General features: G+C 37.1%; 1 protein-coding gene across 1 annotated transcript in view; it reads left to right on the top strand.

Moving 5' to 3' along the window:
* LOC127413723 (metal transporter CNNM1-like) overlaps nt 1–18,614 on the top strand; it is a 37,235-nt gene extending 18,621 nt beyond the window's left edge. The window contains exons 3-10 of the mRNA XM_051651099.1: nt 4,634–4,774; nt 5,997–6,166; nt 6,436–6,535; nt 7,683–7,828; nt 10,471–10,711; nt 13,942–14,046; nt 14,734–14,844; nt 17,824–18,614. Coding sequence (XP_051507059.1) covers nt 4,634–4,774; nt 5,997–6,166; nt 6,436–6,535; nt 7,683–7,828; nt 10,471–10,711; nt 13,942–14,046; nt 14,734–14,844; nt 17,824–17,903 — 1,094 coding nt within the window. The 3' untranslated portion in view covers nt 17,904–18,614. The remainder of the gene's footprint in view (nt 1–4,633; nt 4,775–5,996; nt 6,167–6,435; nt 6,536–7,682; nt 7,829–10,470; nt 10,712–13,941; nt 14,047–14,733; nt 14,845–17,823) is intronic.
* The last annotated feature ends 3,495 nt before the right edge of the window (nt 18,615–22,109 follow it).

The raw sequence follows: 22,109 nt of genomic DNA, 5'->3' as shown, positions 1-22,109 counted from the left end.
CTCTTTTTATTTTCCGCAATCAAATGTATTGCTCTTCCGAAGAAATGTTTTCAATGTTTATTGTGCACACCTCCCGCAAGCTCGTAAATTCGCCCCTCCATGACGCTTTCTGCAACGCTTGTCATGTGGAGGGCAAAGCGCCGCTTGAGTGTTGACGCCTCGACTCAGCTCATGTGAAATGTGCTTTATAATGACGAAAGGACATTATTAAAACTCAAAATTATAATTATTAGGCTATTGTTGTCTTTTCTGATAAATGTCATGCTCAGCAGTTTAAATTCTGTAGGAAAATGATACAGTAGATCTGCTTTGTTCTTATAATGCTTAAACATTCAGTAGATTTGACATGCAAATTTTAATAAAGGAGAAGTTAAGGACGTTTTTGATACTCATTATTATTATTAGACTATTATCGTTGTCTTTTTGGATGAAAAGTCATTCTCGGCAGTTCACAGACTGAACGGAAATTACAGATCTTCTTTGTTCTTATAATGATTGAATACTATAAAGTCTCTTGGCAGATTTCAGTCGTGAACATCTCAAAATGATTCAATGATTCAACTTATTGCACATAAGCTCATTTGTCAACACATAGTGGCATCTCCAGAAGTGGTCACTAAACTAATCAATTAATGAAAATAAACAAATTTGTGAAACAGAAGCAAGCCACACCAAAATATCCTTTATTTTTGCATCTGATTCTGCACAATTGTGCAGATAATTTTCTATACTTGAATTCATAAAATAGCTTAACTTGGTGCTTTTTGCTTATTCTTTAAAAAAATAACCCTGGAAAACATGTCCGTGGAACAGTGATTTTCTCAACTTTTTCAACCCTCATGAGTTTGCATCCCTGTGTGTTATAAACTTCAGACAACAATGATAGTTGGGCCACTGAGATGCTATTCTTCTCACCACAATTGTACAGAGCATGACCTGAGTGACCGTTGACTTTGTCCGTTCGAACCAGTCTGGCCATTCTCTGTTGACCTCTCTCATCAACAAGGCATTTCCATCTACAGATTTGCCCCTCACTGGATGTTTTTTGTTTTTGGCACCATGGAGTAAATTCTAGAGACTGTTGTGTGTGAAAATCCCAGGAGATCAGCAGTTACAGATATACTCAAACCAGCCCATCTGGCACCAACAATCATCCATGCATTTATCTAATCAGCCAATTGTGTGGCAGCAGTGCAGTGCATAAAATCATGCCAATATGGGCCAGGAGCTTCAGTTAATGTTCACATAAACCATCAGAATGGGGAAAAATGTGATCTCATTGATTTGGACTGTGGCATGATTGTTGGTGCCAGATAGGCTGGTTTGAGTATTTCTCCTGGGATCTCCTGGGATTTTCACGCACAACAGTCTCTAGAATTTACTCCGAATGGTGCCGTAAAACAAAAAACATCGAATGAGTGGCAGTTCTGCGGATGGAAACACCTTGTTGATGAGAGAGGTCAACAGAGAATGGCCAGACTGTTTCAAACTGACAAAGTCTCAGATAACTGCTCTGTACAGTTGTGGTGAGAAGAATAGCATCTCAGAATGCTATTCTGAGATGTGGGTTGGTGCTGTTTGGCAGCACGAGGGGGACCTACACAATATTAGGCAGGTGGTTTTAATGTTGTGGCTGATCGGTGTAAATGGCATTAGCAATTCAACGCAGAATGTCATGGAATATGACATACAGTGGTGTGAAAAAGTGTTTGCCCCCTTCCTGATTTCTTATTTTTTTGCATGTTTGTCACAATTAAATGTTTCAGATCATCTAACAAGTTTAAATATTAGTCAAAGATAACACAAGTAAACACAAAATGCAGTTTTTAAATGAAGGTTGTTATTATTAAGGGAAAACAAAATCCAAACCTACATGGCCCTGTGTGAAAAAGTGTTTGCCCCACCTGTTAAAACATAACTTAACTGTGGTTTATCACACCTGAGTTTAATTTCTCTAGCCACACCCAGGCCTGATTACTGCCACACCTGTTCTCAATCAAGAAATCACCTAAATAGGACCTGCCTGACAAAGTGAAGTAGACCAAAATATCTTCAAAAGCTAGACATCATGCCGAGATCCAAAGAAATTCAGGAACAAATGAGAAAGAAAGTAATTGAGATCTATCAGTCTGTAAAAGGTTATAAAGCCATTTCTAAAGCTTTGGGACTCCAGAGAACCACAGTGAGAGCCATTATCCACAAATGGCAAAAACATGGAACAGTGGTGAACCTTCCCAGGAGTGGCCGGCCGACCAAAATTACCCCAAGAGCGCAGTGACGATTCATCCAAGAGGTCACAAAAGACCCCACAACAACATCCAAAGAACTGCAGGCCTCACTTGCCTCAGTTAAGGTCAGTGTTCATGACACCACCATAAGAAAGAGACTGGGCAAAAATGGCCTGTATGGCAGAGTTCCAAGATGAAAACCACTGCTGAGCAAAAGAACATTAAGGCTCGTCTCATTTTTGCCAGAAAACATCTTGATGACCCCCAACACTTTTGGGAAAATACTCTGTGGACTGACGAGACAAAAGTTGAACTTTTTGGAAGGTGTGTGTCCCATTACATCTGGCGTAAAAGTAACACCGCATTTCAGAAAAAGAACATCATACCAACAGTAAAATATGGTGGTGGTAGTGTGATGGTCTGGGGCTGTTTTGCTGCTTCAGGACCTGGAAGACTTGCTGTGATAAATGGAACCATGAATTCTGCTGTCTACCAAAAAATCCTGAAGGAGAATGTCCGGCCATCTGTTCGTGACCTCAAGCTGAAACGAACTTGGGTTCTGCAGCAGGACAATGATCCAAAACACACCAGCAAGTCCACCTCTGAATGGCTGAAGAAAAACAAAATGAAGACTTTGGAGTGGCCTAGTCAAAGTCCTGACCTGAATCCTATTGAGATGCTGTGGCATGACCTTAAAAAGGCAGTTCATGCTCGAAAACCCTCCAATGTGGCTGAATTACAACAATTCTGCAAAGATGAGTGGGCCAAAATTCCTCCACAGCACTGTAAAAGACTCATTGCAAGTTATCGCAAACGCTTGATTGCAGTTGTTGCTGCTAAGGGTGGCCCAACCAGTTATTAGGTTTAGGGGGCAATCACTTTTTCACACAGGGCCGTGTAGGTTTGGATTTTGTTTTCCCTTAATAATAACAACCTTCATTTAAAAACTGCATTTTGTGTTTACTTGTGTTATCTTTGACTAATATTTAAACTTGTTTGATGATCTGAAACATTTAAGTGTGACAAACATACAAAAAAATAAGAAATCAGGAAGGGGGCAAACACTTTTTCACACCACTGTATTTGGATGAAAATGAATGTTTGAATGTACAATTAATCAAATAAATTTGTGATATGCCCTAGTGTGATAATTAAACTAAAAAAGTCTCTGATTTAATTGAATAAATAAATAATCTGCAAGTGATGCGCTCTTCAAAATGAATGTGAAGAGATGGCCGCTCATACACTGAAAACACCTCATCATGATCGTCATGCGTGTGCTTGTGTGTGAAATGACAGAGAGCACTCTGAAGTGCGCAACACATACAGACTATGTATTTATTTAATTGAATCACAGCTTTACGGGGGTTAATAATCACACTGGGCATGGAGGAAACTGCTTATCTGGAGGTGAGAAACTACCATCAAAAACACACAGAAACACAAAAATAAAAGCTAGATTTAAATGGACGCATGTGGCGCATGTGTTTTTGCTTAAATAATACACTTGTTGGGCACATAAAATGTCCTGGAAATGTGTGCCTTGAAAAGAGTGGGAACCCCGGCCTGCTTCGCTCACTCCGATGACGATTCTTCCAGCATCCCTCCACCTCCCCATCTCCACCTATATATTGCACAATGCCTATACCAATTATTTCAGTTATCTTTCCATTTCTCAATTTAGTCCTATAGTACAGGGGGGAATCTCAGAGCTCAAGCCCAGTCCCGTGCTAGAGCCCCTCCGCTTCGGACAATAGCCAAATACGTTTACCTTAATTTGCTGAAGGACTATATGTACCTGCAAACTCCTAAATTGCTTATTGTCACTTATTTTGGTTAAGGAAAGTCCCTTATTTTGAGCTTGTTTTTCCAGACCAGGTCCCTTTTTTTTCCTTGAGAGATCTGGCAACACTGAAACTGGTTTATCACCCACCCTTAGCACTGAGTACTGTCATTTTATAAGGAACATTATTAATCACTCTTTAATTTAGTTCTCAAACTGGTTATCAATTGGAAAGGAGGCAGTGGAATGCCAGAACCGGAACGAAAAAATACAGTTTCTGCTCAGAACGTACCAAAAAAAAAAAAAAAAAAAATAGGATTGCTCTAAATTGGATGACTAGAAGCCCAATGATATGTAAAGAATGGTTTCATACATGCAAGTGTAGGTTTGATTATCCTGTATATTTAGTGAAATGTGGTGTATTGCTTAGAGATCAGTATAACAGTTCACTGCATTTGCTTTGAATCCTTTATTAACTATATTTTACATTATACTCTTTATGCTCTCAGTCATATAGCTTATTGGTTTAGGTCTGTGGTAGTCAAAGAATGGAAAATCCCATATAATGCATCTGCAGTCAAGGGTCTACACTGTTCTCTCATTATATTGTGTGTCTTGGCAGCTGATAACCGTACGAAGAGGAGAGTGTCTCACCATGAGAGGAAGCAGCAAGATTTCTCCATATTTAAACTGTCCGAGAGTGAAATGAAGGTCAAAGTTTCACCACAGCTCCTGCTCGCAACACATCGCTTTTTGGCCACAGGTACTCTCAATTCACAGTTGTATAATGGGAGAGAGTAATTTTATGTAATCTGTCATTTATTACAGATCTGTTACCACTTTTTTTTGCTTCCAATTGTCCAAGGATCAATTGAGACTGTTTCTCAAATTTTAAAGACCCCATGAACATCCAAATTGGAGTTTTGTGGCTTGCAGTTTTGAGGCCATCTACATGCTAGTGCACTTTTAAAATGTGACAAAATTATTATCTTCGATAGGGGTTGACCAATAGTGGATTTTCCCGCTAACAATAACTAAGATGGTGTTAAAGGCCAATAACCAATTAATCAGCTGTTTGTTTGTTTTTTTACTGATTTATAGAATGTTAAAAACAGGGCCGTCCAACGGGTGCGGTCGGTTCTACCGCCCCCACCCCCGGTCCCCTCGGAGATCACTATCGCAGGGGGCCCCGGCCCGCGATCACTTACGACGGGGACAGGAACGCTTTCCACCAACGTACCCCATTCATATTCTTATTTTAAAATGATGGAGACTTGGCTCCATTACAATGCTCTGTGTTTAAGTATTAACCAAATTAAGCTTTTTATAGCCTATATATTCACCCGATGAAGGGTTTTGTTTATATATCACCAGATGAGGTTTAATGATGAAATGGTTTATTATTATTCACAAGATATAAAGTTGAAGACACAATGTATGTGCAGATAGAGACATTTCCATATAGTCGCATTTTTCTTTGCATGCCCTCCCTTCAATTAAAAAACACTTGATTATCTAATCAAAATAACAAAACACGCATTGAAGTGAGAATACAAATTTGGATGAATACTGTCAATGACGAAAGATTTAATCCCCATGTTTTTATTTCACCTCTAGAGGCCACTGTTATACTGTAGAACAAAGCCATTTTAATGGTAGAATCCTCTTATATGCAGCTATCGGCATAGATTTAGCTTATAACCGATAGTTTCAAAAAGTGGCACGATTAATCTGTAAAACTGTTAAATCGGGCTACCTATAATCTTAGATATGCCCCAACTTCTCATTTTAAATGTATGAAATAAAACTTCACTTGTCAAGCCATTTCGTGGGGTTTTTAAATTTCAGAAAATGGAAAGTAGATTTTGTATTTTCGTTCCCATCTGCTTTTGCAATACATGAATAAATCAATGACGAATGACTAATTATTTAATTCTCAGTACTATTACTGTCTTATTTTGTCTTAATTATCTTTTTTCCGGTAGAAGTAGAGCCTTTTAAATCAACGCATCTCTCAGAAAAGATCCTATTGCGATTAATCAAGCACCCGAGTGTGGTGCAGGAACTGAAGTTTGATAAGAAAAACAAACGCTCACTAAAGCACTACCTCTTCCAGCGCAACAAGCCGGTGGATTATTTCATCCTCATATTGCAGGTAAGTGCACTTCGACAAACTCTTACATATAAAAATGTATGTATTTAAATGGAAGTAAAGATAAGTATGTACAGCGGGGTCCACAAGTTTGAGATCACATTGAATATCTGGGATTTGTTTTTTTTTGTTTTTTTTTTCATTATATAAAAAAGATAGATTAAATAGTTCAGATTCTGCAATATCTCTAGGTCACAAATCAAATGTAAGCAAATATGTGCCACTGACCATGCTAACATATATTTTAAATGTAAATCTCTTTCTGTCTGCAGGGTCGAGTGGAGGTAGAAATTGGCAAAGAGGGATTAAAGTTTGAAAATGGGCCCTTTACATACTATGGCTTACCTGCTATCATGACCACCCTACCCACAGGTCTGTGCTTTTAATTCATATTGCCTTAAATTCACACTGTGGTTAAATAATTGGTCTCTTTAAAAAAATAAACCTGATTTTCCATGGTATTCCTGCAGTAAAATATAATGAGCAATTAAAAACTGTGAGAGGCGTTGAGTGCACAGTGCATACGTGACATTTTGCTCTCCAGAGATAATGAAGATAGAAAATCTAACTAGAGCAGCTATGTAAATCTTAGGAGAGTAGAGTCGGGTAATTACAGCGAGGAGACAAACTCTCGTCTACCCACTGCCCACATGGCACGTTATTATATAAGGATTAAAATCTCATAAGCTTAGAATCACGAAAATGCCAAAATAACTTCAAGGATGGACCCTTTAGCCCTTGTTGAATAGATTAATTCAGAACAAGTGTGTGTTAAATCTAAGCTAAGGGTCTGGTGAGGTTGTTCTCTCAAGTGCTGTAGACTGACTCACACAATAGACATACAGAGCAAAGCCACACAGCAGATACAAACACACATACCAACACACACTGTCCAAAAACTCAGCCTCCTCTAATGAGATTTGGCATCTACATGGGCATGTAAATTAAAGCCGCAAAAAGATCCTGTGTAGCGCAGAATGACTTTTCTGCTCTCACAATAACATTGTCAGTATTAAACAGACACTGAAGGGCTACATTTTTAATTTAGTAAATCATATCAAGATGTCAGTTTTCCTAGATTTTTGAATATACAAGAGGTGTATTTCTCTCAATTAACAATAAATGGATAAAGGTTCCTGTAGCTCAACTCAAAGACTAATGACACCAAGGTCATGGGTTCAATTCCCAGGGAACAATAGCTTAAATGCACTGCATGTTTTCATAAAGGTGTATACCAAATGTTACTAAATAGACCAGCATAGACCATCAGAAATGTCGAGGCTAGTTTACAGTGGTTAGTCCTGGTGCGCCATTGATCTAGGTAATGCATGACCATGTTGTTTACCAGCAAAACTTGGTTTAGCTGAGAAAGTTGGTCAACCAGCATGGTCTATTTAGTGAGGTCTGGTGGCCAGTATCCAATACAAAATTTGCTTATGACCAGGCAGCTATTCTGGTCTTTTCAGCCAAGATTAATTACAGCAAGAATTAACTGAATCACTTTTATTGTCTGATGAAGTCCACAGATCACCATCTAGGAGCAGTGGTTTGAATCATTCGGACACAACGATCCATGGCGGCAGCCTGGGTCAACTGAGTATTAGCGGAGGACCATATTTACCAGACTATACAGTCCGTCAGCTGACCGATCTACAGATCATTAAGGTAAATTCTGACTAAGCTGAGAGAAATGTAAAATATCTCAGAGAGTTGGATAATTTGTCGATTTTTTTCTCTTGTTTAGATCCAAAAGTGATAAACCCTGATTTTTGGTTTTATAATACCATGCAAATATCTATTTTTAAAATGTCTTTAAGTAATCTTTTAATATTTACTTAATGTTGGCTATTTTACACCATTGATATAATGTATTAAGTTTTGGGGTTTTTGGCTTTTAACTCAAGTGTTATATAATACTGTGTGAGGCAGATTCTTTAGCATTGATGCCAAACTTATCATTTATTTGTTATGAATAATCTTATCTTTTGGTTTGTGGCCAAAAAGATTAAAATAAAATGCAGTACCTTTCATTTGTGAAGTACTTAATCATATACACCGATCAGCCACAACATTAAAACCACCTGCCTAATATTGTGTAGGTCCCCCTCGTGCCGCCAAAACAACGCCATCCCGCATCTCAGAATAGCATTCTGAGATGCTATCTTCTCACCACAATTGTACAGAGCGGTTATCTGAGTTACCGTAGACTTTGTCAGTTCGAACCAGTCTGGCCATATTCTGTTGACCTCTCTCATCAACAAGGCATTTCCGTCCACAGAACTGCCGCTCACTGGATGTTTTTTGTTTTTGGCACCATTCGGAGTAAATTCTAGAGACTGTTGTGTGTGAAAATACCAGGAGATCAGCAGTTACAGAAATACTACAACCAGCCCATCTGGCACCATACACTCCTGGTGAAAAAATTCAAGCAGCTCAGCTTTGTCTGATGGCTTGTGACAATCCATTTTCCTTTTGATCACATTCCAGAGGTTTTCAATGGGGTTCAGGTCTGGAGATTGGGCTGGCCATGACAGGGTCTTGATCCAGTGGTCCTCCATCCACAGCTTGATTGACCTGTCTGTGTGGCATGGAGCATTGTCCTGCTGGAAAAACCAATCCTCAGAGTTGGGGAACATTGTCAGAGCTGAAGAAAGCAAGTTTTCTTCCAGGATAACCTTGTACGTGGCTTGAGTCATGCATCTTTTACAAAGACGAATTTGCCCAATTCCAGACTTCCTGAAGCACCCCCAGATCATCACTGATCCTCCACCTGGTCGTCTAATGGTTAGATAGAGGCCTGGAGAGACCTTCAAGCCACAGTGTCTCACACCCACTGTGAAATTTGGTGGAGGATCAGTGATGATACATATTTACTACATATATAGTCATTATTGCATAGTTTATATACAATTCAAAAGTTCAAAAGTTTAAAAACACTATGACATTTTTGTTCTTGAAAGGAATTGATGCTACTCTTTACCTCAGATGCATTAATTTGATCAAAAACACTACCTTAAACATTAGTTTTGTTGCAAATCATTATTACTGTTTAAAATAACTATTATATTTGCATTTATTTTGAAATTTAATTTGACCTGTGATGGGTAAAACTCAACATTACTTCAGTCCACTAAGCAAATAATATGTCACGAAATCCTTGAGAAATTATTCTAATGTGCGAACTCGGTACTCAATATTCAGTATATACACTATATGGCCAAAAGTTTGTGTGCACCCCCTTCTAATTAATGAATTTGTTTACTCCATTAAATCCAGTAAAGAAAAATCTTAATGTTTCTTTATGTAATGGCTTGGGCTTTGTGGGCTTTGTGTGCTTCTAAATTTGTGGCAACTGTTTGGGGATAGCCCTTTTCTGTTCCAGCATGACAGTTCCCCTGTGAACAAAGTGAGGTCCATAAAGAAATGGTTTACTGTGTCTGGCGTGGAAGAAATTGACTGGCCTGCACAAAGCCCAGACCTGAACCCCACTGATCACTTTTGGGGTGAACTGGAACAGCAACTGTAAGTCAGGCCCCATCGACCAACATCAGTTCCTGACCTCACTGATAGCCTTGTGTCTGAATGAGAGCAAATCCCTGCAGCCATGTTACTACATACAGTATAGTGAAAGCCTTCCCAAAAGAGTGGAAGCTATTATTACAGCAAAGGGGGAAATTGAGGCCTAAGGTTTTGAAATCAAATGTTCATCAAGCACATATGGTGTCCACAAACTTTTGGCCATATAGTGTATGTATATATGTATGTATGTATGTATTCATGTATATATTTATATTTATTTTTCATTTTCATATTTATATATCATTTTGAAAATGCTTGTGCTACTTAATGAGGTACGGACATTGCAATCTTTTTTCAGTTGCTGAAATACTTAGTACATTTGCATTTCTTGCAAATTACTATACCCAGTTACAAGTAGAATTTTGGTTTTAAAAATGGCCAAAAAAAGAACATTTTCTCTAGAAACACATCAGTCTGTTGTTCTTTTGAGAGATGAAGGCTATTCCATGCACTACTGACTTGAAAAAAGAAATCAAACTGGATCTAACAAGGATAGAGAGGGAAGTGGATACCTAAATGCACAAGAAGACAAGTACATCAGAGTCTCTAGTTTGAGAAACAGGCCCCTCACTGGTCCTAAACTGGCAGCTTCAATGAACAGAGCACCAGTTTTATCTGCAACAGTGAAGTGAAGACTCGGATGTTGGCATTTTAGGCAGACCATGTAACCCTGATATAAAACTATTCTCATACCATTACATAATGTTACTCATTCTTTTTCTTTCCAGATCACTCGTAACCATTATCAGAATGCTCTGACAGCGACACGCATGGACAGCTCTCCTCAAACGCCCGACGCAGACACCCATGTGCCCGGGGAGAGAATGACCATCCCAGAGACACGTTCCAACAGCATCGCCCTTCCCCTGACAGAACCGCGGCCCTGTCTGACCCGTTTCCACAAGCACAGCCACCACTACAGACAGCCAGATAGCACCACAACACTTAACGAGAGAAACCGCATCGTTCGTGAGTGCATTTGTTTTCCATTTTTAGAGTCTCGAACAGCTCTTGACTTTCTCAGGCTGAGTCAGTCATTTACCTTGCAGCAAATAAATGAACTATGACGTTAAAGCACTGAAGAAAATGTAATCTTTAGCTAGCTGACAGTCAGAGAAGCCTTACAGATGATTTATAAAACAGATTATTTGAGCTCATCTCCAAAGACACTGATCTTTTCTGAAAGTTTTTGATAGCAGCGATTACATAATGATGGTCTGAAGCAAGTGTTTGAAGAACAGTGAAAGTTTAAGCATTGTTTTATGCAGATTAGATATATCCAAATATATCCGAAATATGGCATTGGCAGATGTTCTAGTCTTTGTGAAAACTGACATTGCAGATAATGCATGTAGATGATACATGACTCCAGAAATGGAACTAAGAAGTTGTTGTTTTCAAGTGCAAGACAAAACAGATGGCCAAACACTATTCCTCCTTCCAGAAAAACTAATCAGATTTAGCGTGAAAATGTCTCATTTTTATTGACTTCTTATATCAAAACACAATCACAACAAAGTTCAGTTTTCTCAGTTAAATCAGTCTGACCTAAAGGATACAAAGAATCAAATGGTTAATCAAATTACACTGCTAAATGAACACAACATTTGTATTTATATGCATAAGGTTTTATACTTAAAGGAATAGTTCACCCAAAAATGAAAATTCTTTCAACATTTAATCACCCTCATGCCATCCTAGATGTTTATGACTTTCGTTCTTTTGCGGAACACAAACAAAGATTTTTAGAAGAATATCTCATATCTGAAGGTTCATATAATGCAAGTGAATGGTGAGCAAAACTTTGAAGCTCCAAAAAGCACATAAAGACAGCATTAAAAACCCCATTTACACCTGGTATTAAAATGTGTTTCGGGTAATCCGATCACATGTGGTCAGCGCTAAATACAGGTTTAAAATGTTTTGTGATCATATCACAAAAGCCACATTCGAAGGTAGTCAAAAACGCATGTGACAACATCGCATGAGGTGTAAATGCTAATCTGTCCCGATGTGTCCCAGACAGCAGTGAAGCTCCACCTCTCACCTGTCAGTCAACCACTGTGCTAAAACAAGAGTATATGAGTGGCTTTAAAAGGGGGAAAAAAATGTCAGATCGGAAAATTTGAAAAAGCGGATACATATACAAGCACGAGAACTTCACAGAGCTTTTTCAGTATGTCTGATATCAACATGCAGGGACACAGATGACAAGCACACACATCTGAAGCTCCTTTAAATCTGGTAATCCACTAAAGTAATAGAGAATTCTGCTGGAAATGTTGCATTTGTGCTTACATTTCAGATGCATCAGTGAAAAACAGTGTGTAGTTTTTCTTTAGTTTTCTTTTTCTTTTCTCACTTTTTTGCAGTTTATTATCATGCAGCAACACACTGACATAGTGACTGATGTCTGATGTCATGAAATCAAAGACCCTCCCCTTGAAATCCAAACATAAGTGGTCATAGGAGACACATTTGATGCAACATGGTGTAAACAACCATATGCGATCGGATCACCCAAGACACATCTTAATACCAGGTGCAAACAGGGTTAAAGTAATCCATTCAACTCCAGTGGCTTAGAAAAAGAAACTCCCCCCATTATCCATTGGTTGTACAAACAGATCCATTGGTTGTCCTCACCCCAAACTGACATTATTATTGGAGCAAATGTTTGGTGTGGAGCTGGATGGAAAGCTCAAACAGAGGAATGTTTTGATAGTGCCACATTATTACACTTTTAGGTGAAATCAACCCACAAATGGCTTACATAATGCTCTCTGCGTATTAGGCTGGGATACATTAATATTTTTATTTTTTTTTTACATTAAACTAAATTACACACATCAGCTTTAAATGCACCCTGCCACAGATATAATGCTACAATAGTTAAAGCAGACCATTCAGATACATCAACGTCTTTTCTTGGCTTGAAATACAGTCTTAATCACCCACTGATTTCGGCAAGGTCTACAGTAGGGTGACCAGACGTCCCCATTTTTTTTTTTTTTTTTTTTTCTTTGCTGGGAAACAAGGGACTGAAAAGAAGCATCATAATGCAAATTTTGAGTTGATCAAAATAAAAGGTATAATTAAGAAAAACAGGTCCATATGAGATAACTGATAGAAACAGTTAGGTGAAATAGTGTAATAATAATAATAATTATTATTATTATTATACAATATACTGAATATCTTTGTGTCATGACTACAAATTGGAAAAATCCCCAACAATATGAGGCATCTAAGTGGGGCAATCCCCCCTTCAGAAATGAATTTCAGGCCCTGATATAATACATAGTGTAAGTGTTTCATATGATTTGTAATGCTGAGGGAAATGGTAGTCAAGTAAGCTAATTTCTTTTGAAAATCCTCAAAAAGCAAATTAGTAGCCTACCGTCTTACTTGTGCCAGGTAAAGGTGAAGGAAAAGAGGATAAGAGAAGGAATTTTAGAAGAGAGTGAGAAGAGTGATGTAAAGAGTGTGACCAAGGGCAGGTGTCCCTGTGCTGTGGAGTCAGCTGCAATAGTTCCTATATTCAATCATTGTTTATAAATGTTTGTTTAGTTCACTTTTATGCCACATTGTCATCTACTGTATACAGTGTAGAAAAGAATGAATTCATAACAGAAGACAATTAAAACTATCAACTTTACCTGCGTATCAGAATTTCATTGAGACATATTCAACAGAATATGATATACCATAGTTCATCACATTACTACATTCACCATGGTCAAAACACATAACATCCAAATTGTCCCCCTTTTTTAAATCATAGATAAGTAGCATGTGAAATTTCAATGACATATTTACCACTAAACTAGAAATGTCCCCGTTTTTCATTTCAGAAATCTGGTCACCTTAGTCTACAGGTGTAGCTGTACTGTAGATGGTGGCAAAAGATCCTTTACAGTAGTTTGCAAAGTGTCTTCATTGCTTTTGTCCATGGCACAAGCTGTGGAATGTAATTTTGCTAGCTATATTTGTTTATAGGACAAGCAATTAGACTTCCTCTCCTTCCTGTTTCAAAAGCTAACACATCAACACAGCAAAGTTTTTAATGCCAGAGTCAAAAGACTTTATTAAATGTCTTTGATTACTTGTGGTTTGTTAAGCAAACACTCCTGTAGCACAATGCTACAAAACTCATTCAGTGTAACCACCTGACTGTTACTCTCTGGCTCCCTCTGTAGGAAGTAAGTCAGATGGACAGAAAAGCCCCAGTGACTCTGTGTTTCTGCGGATGGATGACATCCCATACATAAAAGAAACTCATCTGGAGAGAAAAAAAGGAACTGGTGGGTGAATTGAAGGATAAACTCTAAAGCAGTTTTACTCAATTTTTATTTTTTTTACACATGTTCAATCACAACTGTTGTTGTATGGTAAAGATTTGTGAAAAATTCTATATTCAGTTTTTGTGTTCCACTGGGGGAAAAAACAAGGATTTGGAACAACTTGTGGGTGAATGAATGATGACAACATTTTTATTTTGGTGTAACCTACCCCTTTAAGAATGGTGGTGGGGTAAATCCAACACTCTGCTTTGTGAGTAAATGCACCTAAACTTTGAAACACTGGAGTGTCTGTTTGACAGTGAGATAGAAATTTGACAGACTGCAGGGAGAGGAAATGCATAAGCTGTAGTCTCTGTTTATATGACCTATAGAGGAATGTTGACACCAGGCTAGACCTGTCCATTTCAGCTCAGCTTGTTATGATTGGAGGTTAACAGGAATTACTAAATCAAACCAGGATAGAAAAGAGAAGAAGAAGAGAAGAGAAGAGAAGAGAAGAGAAGAGAGAGAAGAGATGAGAATAAAAGAGAAGGGAAGATATGAGGAGAAGAGAAGAGAACAAATGAGAAGAGAAAAGAACAAAAGATAAGAAGAGGAGAGGAGAGAAGAGACAATAACCAGTCACTTTCCAGCTCAGTTTGTCATGTGATCATGGCCCATTGTCCGACTGTGTCCAATCTATTTCAGATTCAATGGCCGTACCCGTGGAGATAGACCTGTCTACATCGCAACTCATCAGCTCTCACTCTCTGGCCGGCTCAGATGAGAATCTGGGGAAAAAACTGCTGCGAAAACTGAGTGTGTATCAGCTGCCAAGCACCTGCACTTGCACCTGTAACCTAGCTGCACACATAATCAGTTGGCAACCCTGACTGACACACAAATGTTAACTGAACACCTGTCCTACTGCAGTATATTTTCAGTATTCAGTCAGCGGTTTGGGCTTGCTGGGGCTTAGTAACTCTTTGCACAACCCACCACTAATAGTACCTATCAAATATCACTCACGGTCTCACGCAAATGTGGTAGAAAGGGAGAAAATGAGTTTCTCTGTTGTTTCCAAGTCTTCACTGGATGATTTGATATGATACTGTTGGAGTTTGATTGAAAACCCGGTTTCACATTTTAAAATGATCTACAGTTATTTTTATTTAGGTGTTATTTTGTGTTACTGTTCGCTTAGATGACCCATCCTCCTCTGGCTTTACATCATGAACATATGCCAATATTATTTATCCATGGTATGTGTAATACAAATCATGTATTCATTAAATAGATAAAGTGATAGCAATTGGGCAATTATCAAGTCATTTTATATATTCAGTTAAAATAAAACCACACTTGCATCCATTTAGGCAACTTTGCTCAGGACAGGTAATGCCAGGTCGTTCACATGTTTTTTAATGTCATACATTTTATGCAATAATATTTAATGTCATAAATAATTACACATTGTATCGATTACAATACTAGATTGCCCAAAATGTTTTTATTTTTTTATTCATTTTATTTTATATGATATATATATATACTATTTTAATAAATAATTATAATAATTTTCATAAAGAGCCATTGAAAAAAAAAAAGAAAGTGTGATAACTAGCCCTGGTGTTGCCTGAATTTCTGAAAAAAAAAAAAAAATCCCCCTTCCTCCAGCTGGAAAACAAAGGGTTACTTATTTTGGGCTTGTTTTCCCAGTCCAAGCTGATTGTTTCTCTTGAAAAATCTGGCAACACTGGTTTACCTCAAGAGGGCGCTTACCGCCTGTAAAAGCGGTAAGTCTTAGATAGGAAATATTTGTACACAAAAAGTATGCTTGCTTACAGTTGCACTCAGTCATTTTCCCCATTAAAAAAGTTTTACTCCTAAAGAAATTAATAGTAATTTTGAAACATATGTAAAAAAACATAAGCACTCACATGAGATGAGGACTCTAGTCATATCAGTTACCTTATAAAAGCTGTTTTATTCTATATGGAGAGGGTCCACACATGGGGACTGCCATTTTAAAATCACATGACCAACTGAATACTACTCGCTTAATATCAGTAACCATCTTGATATTGGACACTTTCACTCTTGGATTAAATAATCATGGCTGACTGTGAATAGTGAATTTCAACAATGGCATCTGTAACTGAAAACAGTTGATTTTGAATGATGCTGTATCCACACCACTAGGTGTCACTGAAAGTCCAAGATGACATGAGCAAAAAGTAACTGAGTGTACCTTTAAATCTATTTAGTTTAAAGGATTGGACATAAAATACAAATGGAAATCCGCCCATGTAATCTTTAGAGAATGATTAAAAAAGCCCTTGTACAGTAATCACTAATGACTGTGGTTGGTGCATCCTGAACAGAGCCAGGAAAAGTAACAAGTGCTGTGTGACAACGCTTTTTATGTGCTGCTTCAGAAAACATCGGACAATAATTTACACATAAATAATATTACTGAGAATTTTTCATAGTCATTAAAATGAAAATAAAAACATATTATAAAGTTAAAGTATTTTCTAAGTGGTAAAATTGCCCAAATGTTGGTCAGTTTTCCCTATCATCCCTACCTAAATCTACGCCTATGGCAGTAAGACCTCAAAAGCCCTCTTTAAACCCTCCCCAACACTCACATTTTAACTTTGGCCAGCTTTTACTCTGTATTTTCAGACTCAAACTGTTTGTTAGCAACCAGACATGCAAGCAGCAACCCACTCTTTTGTTTAATATAAAAATAAATCACTCACTCACTCAGAATGACATGATTTACCCCAGTAGAAGATATTCCTGTCAACATCATTTGTTGGTCCTGGAACAACATTCCTCTCAAGCAATCATGGCCATAACCCAAACCATAGCCCTAAACCAAAAAATCAGAGAATGATTGGTTGAACAGAATGTAATTTAAACCTCAGCCCTAAGTGTAACCCTAAGGCCATGTCCACACAATACATTTTCGTGTGAAAACTCTGTTTTCCATTTACTGACTTCATCATTTTCCAAAGTATATGGTACTAGAGAGCGTTTTTGAAAGTCTCCAGCGTGAGAGTCGTAAACGTATGTGCTTTCAATCAAAAAATTTATGAAGTGTGAAAGTGACCTAAACCAAACCCTAAACTCTACTATACTCTGATTGTTTGACAGGAATGTTGTTAAATGTTACTCGACATCATTGTTAGTCCTAGAACGACAGGCCTATTAAGCAAACTGATTTTAGGGTTAGGCTTAGGACTGGGCTTAGGGACTATATTCTCCTCAACCAATCATTTTACTCTCGTTTTAGTGGTAGGTTAAGGTTAGGGTAATGTTTGTTTGACAGCAACGTTGGTCCAGGGACAACAAAATATTTTGATCTAGGAACATATCAGCCTGGTTGTTGAGTAGTTTTTACGTCATTTAGAAAATTTAGAAGTAGAAAATTCCCTATTCTTGAGGTTCCTGGAACAACAATTCAGATTTAGGGATGATTTATTTGTTTAGGGTTTAGGGTTAGTCTTAGGGCTGACCAGCACCAGACTAGAATAAACCAGCCAAGACCAGCACTGGAACTCCATGACTTGGGAATGTTTGGCAGAACTTTTGTTCCACGACTAAAGGATGTTGATACAGGAACACTTTCTTTGTAAAACCATGGTCATCCATTGTTAGTCATACATGAAAAAGATGACAGAACTATTCATTAATTGGTTTTTGAGAGCTTTTCATCTAAGGATTTGGCACAGATGTTGGGGTCAAATCAAAACAAGTCATTTTACATGTCAATCTTTTTCTAATCTCCAGGCAACAAAAAACGAAAGAAGTCTCGTGACGGAGACAAACCTCTGGAAGACAATCCTGAACCTTCACAGGTGAAGACTTAGCATTTAGTGTGGGTTTGCTTCTCTCTCACTCTCTCCTGCTTCTCCCACAAATGTGAAATGTTCTCCAGCCCTCCTCTGGATCTTGTGTGAGAGAAAGCACAACCCAATCAACACAATCCAACACATGTAGCATTATGAAACCTTTCCTTCAACATTGCAGTGTGCTCCCACACCAGGAAGACACTTGCTACCGAAAAAATATTCTGTTACAACAAGCCTGAAATTTCCACCATCAGGCCTCAAACATGCAGCAAGACACATTACATTTTTTTTTAATTGACGAGATGCTACGTAACCATTGGCATACTACAGTTTTGATGGCGGTTTTATGATGATGACATCTACAGTCACTGTGGTAATGACACTCTGACCTCTGAACCAGGCAAAGCCAGCAAACACAAGCCTGGAGACCCGAAGCCAACCATCTGACCAATAAGAGGACAGAGAGTCCAGTACATCACATTATATGGTCATCTTTTAGAATTATCTGCAATTAATTGACAGTGTAAATTGTGTAGTTTTATATCATTAGATGAGAGATATATTTTAGGCTGTGCCTGAAAACCAATCAAGAGAATTTATCGATATTCATCTAAAATCAGACCCTTTTATTTGATATTCTGTTGAACAGATTTTAGCTTTAGAGGTATAGACAGAGAAACAAAATGCCTATATTAGGTAAGTGCTGTCAGAATTCTTTTTCTATTTTCTTTTTTAAAAGGTTTCATATTTTATGTTGATTCCACTTTAAAGTATGACCTAAACATTTTTTTATATATATGTTTTTTTTTTTTGTTTTTTTTTTTTGCACTTCTGTTCTGCTGAGAACACAGGGTACAAATTGTTTAGCTATTTTAGTCTGGATTTGAATACTTAAAAAAAAAAAAAAAAAATACTGTTGGTTGAGATGCCAGTGCTAAAACTCCCACATCTCTTTGACAAAAGATTTGTCTAAAATCAAAGACGTTTATTACATTGGCATGCTTTTCTCAAAGAGCAGTATTATTATTAGATCAGATTATTAGAGCGTTTACTGTATGAAGTTTAGATAGATAGGACATGCGCAAGCCATAACTTGAAAAAACTTGAAAGCTTTGATGGTAAAATATCACCTCAGACATAAAAAAAATCTTCTAGCATCTCTAGCTTCTCCATGGGCATGTTGTTATGAGAGTTTCATCTTTGGATCCAAGTAAGAGTGGCATTTATACTTACAATGACATCCGCAGAATATCTGAATTTCCATCACTGGTTCACTGCCATCACTTTTCCCAGCATGCCGTGATCGTGATAAAAATAACCAAACAGCTCGTCCCTGCCAACAAGTCACATGAATAAATGTTATCAGGGATTATAAATAGGGGCTTGGATGTGTTTTGCATGAAAAGCTTTTATATTGAGTATGTCAAGTCTATACCTCTCTCTTGCATGCATGCAGCAGACACTAATGATATACATTATGTCTATATAAATTCATAGATGATTGGACTTTGAATTTCAAACTGCAACAAGGGAGATTGGCTATATTCAGAATAGCATATTACCATACTATACTTACTTTTTCTACTTTTTCTGTAGCTTTGTTATGAATAGCTGTAGTATATCTCTTTTTTCTCATTCTTCGATCAGATGGAATTTTTACACAAAATTGTATTTAAAAAATGCAAAATAACCAACATGGTTAATAACTGCTACTATACATAAGGAGTTCATGTGACAACAATGTCGCACTGCAACAATAATCATTTTTGAATCCTTTTTTTTTCCAGTAAAAATATCTAAACATCCTTAAAACAAGATAAGTTAACTTGAAAAGTACAACTGTGTAAGAAAATAAGACTTATTATCAGAATAAGGTTTGTTTAGATTAAAAAAAATTGCCAGTGGATTAGAAGATATTCTAATTTAGTCTAATCCAAAATAAATCGAGTTTATTTTAAGGATGTTTAAATATTTCTATAAAAATATCTTTGTTTATTTATTTATTTATTGGGGTTAACTTGACATTAATGTTGGACTATAAAGGGGTCAATTAATGACTGATAATTCATTTACAAATGCATTATAAATCACTGAAATGTAGTTATAGCAACATGCATAAAAATACTGATTTATGCAATACCTGCCAAATAGTGAGCCATTTTGCCTCACATGTTATAAATGCTTAATAACATGTAGTAACATTAGTCAACAGTAGTAAACTTTGAAAATGTACCTTATTCCAAAGTTGACACCTGTTAAGCATTTAATAAGGAGTTGCCAACTTTAGAAACCTGTTTATAAAAGTTTACTATAGTTAATAGTCTTTAGGCTTTATAATGTGATACTGTTTGTAGGCTACTGTGAATGAGCAGGAAGACCTGAGAAGTGTTCTTGTAGAGGACTTTAGGTAACTAGGACTAGTTAAAACCACTCTTTTGAAAAGGAAAGTAAAATATAAGTGAGTCTAGACATTACAGTAATTAATAGCCTATAAACAAAGTGAACTGTAGCAAAATGACATGATCCCTCCTTTTAATCTAACTATAATAGTCACTATTATAGTATAATTTTGCTACATTTCTGTGACATACATCATGAATTAGGGCATTTTATGTATGCATTATATATATATATATATATATATATATATATATATATATGTGTGTGTGTGTGTGTGTGTGTGTGTGTGAGTGTACAGTATTTGTATATAAAAGTATTTATAAAATAAGTTATGTTATTTAGGATGGTAGTTAACATGCTCACTATTTGGCAAGTATAGGATTAAAGTTACCTTTTTCACATGTTGCTATAACTGCATATAAATTAATTATAATGCATTTGTAAATGACTTATTATTTATTAATGAACCCCTTTACAAACCCTTAATGAAGGTAACATTAATGTAGTGTTTCTTGCAGTGTGTTTGAAACATTAATCATAGAAATAATGCCTACTGTTCACCATTTAAACAATAATATAGTAGGCAGTAGCCCATACAGTTTGTGCAGTATTAAGTAAATAGTAAGCTAGTATTCCATTCGGAACTTAGCCTCTCTTTCCCTCTGAGCTGTTAGAATCAGCTAATAGTGACCTATGATACCAACATGGAGTCTACCACAAAAAGCACAAAGACTCAGGCTTGAAACCACTGGATGTCTGTTTTTCCTCCAATATTTATTACTAGTACTATTTAATAGCAATAACCAAGCTACAAATTATTACTCCCTTTTATAAAAGCTGCTTTCCATCTTGATAATCTGAAGTGAATTAAATGAGCCTGCTTGCTTTCAGGCCACATGGACACTTTGTTTTGTGCAATACTGTGAGCTAAACCCACTGTATGGAGAGCACATGCTGAGAGAGAGAGAGAGAGAGAGAGAGAGAGAGAGCGAGCGAGGGGGGCAGCACTTTGACATCACAGTACAGCATTGCAGAGGGGGAGGAATGAGTGATGCATTCTGATGTCTGGATCAGCCCTCCAAACGAACACATCCAAACAGACTGCTCTGTATCAGACTGACTCAGCTGATGTAGACAAGACATGCACAAAATCCACTCAAACCTTCATCACGCACAGACACACACACAGACACACATTCTTGTATGAGGTGTATATTTAAGCCTTAAACTGTGGGTATTTGTTTAAGACAGGGAGATAATCCTCTCCAGCACGCTCTGTATGGTGGGTAAGCAGAGGGAAAGAAATACTATACGTTTCTACAGAGTTTACGAAGACTTCTATTTAAAATATAATGAATTGTGTATAACTACTTTACAAAAATTATGCTCTGATGATATAAGGACAAAAATGTTATAAGGATATCAAATATTGATTATATTATATCTTGGTGTGGTATTTTAGAATGAAACCCTCTCAATAAAGTGAGCTTTGATGACCCTGACTTATCCTTGAACATCTTTCTTTTAAAACGGGCTTTTAAAGTTCAATCTTTGTTCATATACAACAAACATAGTTAATTATGATTACACAAAAGGGCTTTTATGGTGCACCTTCAAAAATACGTATACACAGAAAACCTATACGGTGGGTACTCAGTCCTGCTAGCTTTAGATGAAAATTGGCAAATTACTACTTTGCGAGTCATTATTATACTTCAGTTCCACGAGTGATAAAGTTCATTGACGTTTTACAACTGCTTGGCTATTTTAGGATGATAACCTCTGCTGGTTGTTATTTTGAGGCAGAACACATTCCTTGAATAT

This window comes from Myxocyprinus asiaticus, chromosome 23, assembly GCF_019703515.2.
Source record: "Myxocyprinus asiaticus isolate MX2 ecotype Aquarium Trade chromosome 23, UBuf_Myxa_2, whole genome shotgun sequence".
NCBI classification, from domain to species: domain Eukaryota; kingdom Metazoa; phylum Chordata; class Actinopteri; order Cypriniformes; family Catostomidae; genus Myxocyprinus; species Myxocyprinus asiaticus.
This window is presented reverse-complemented; position numbering and strand designations above follow the sequence as displayed.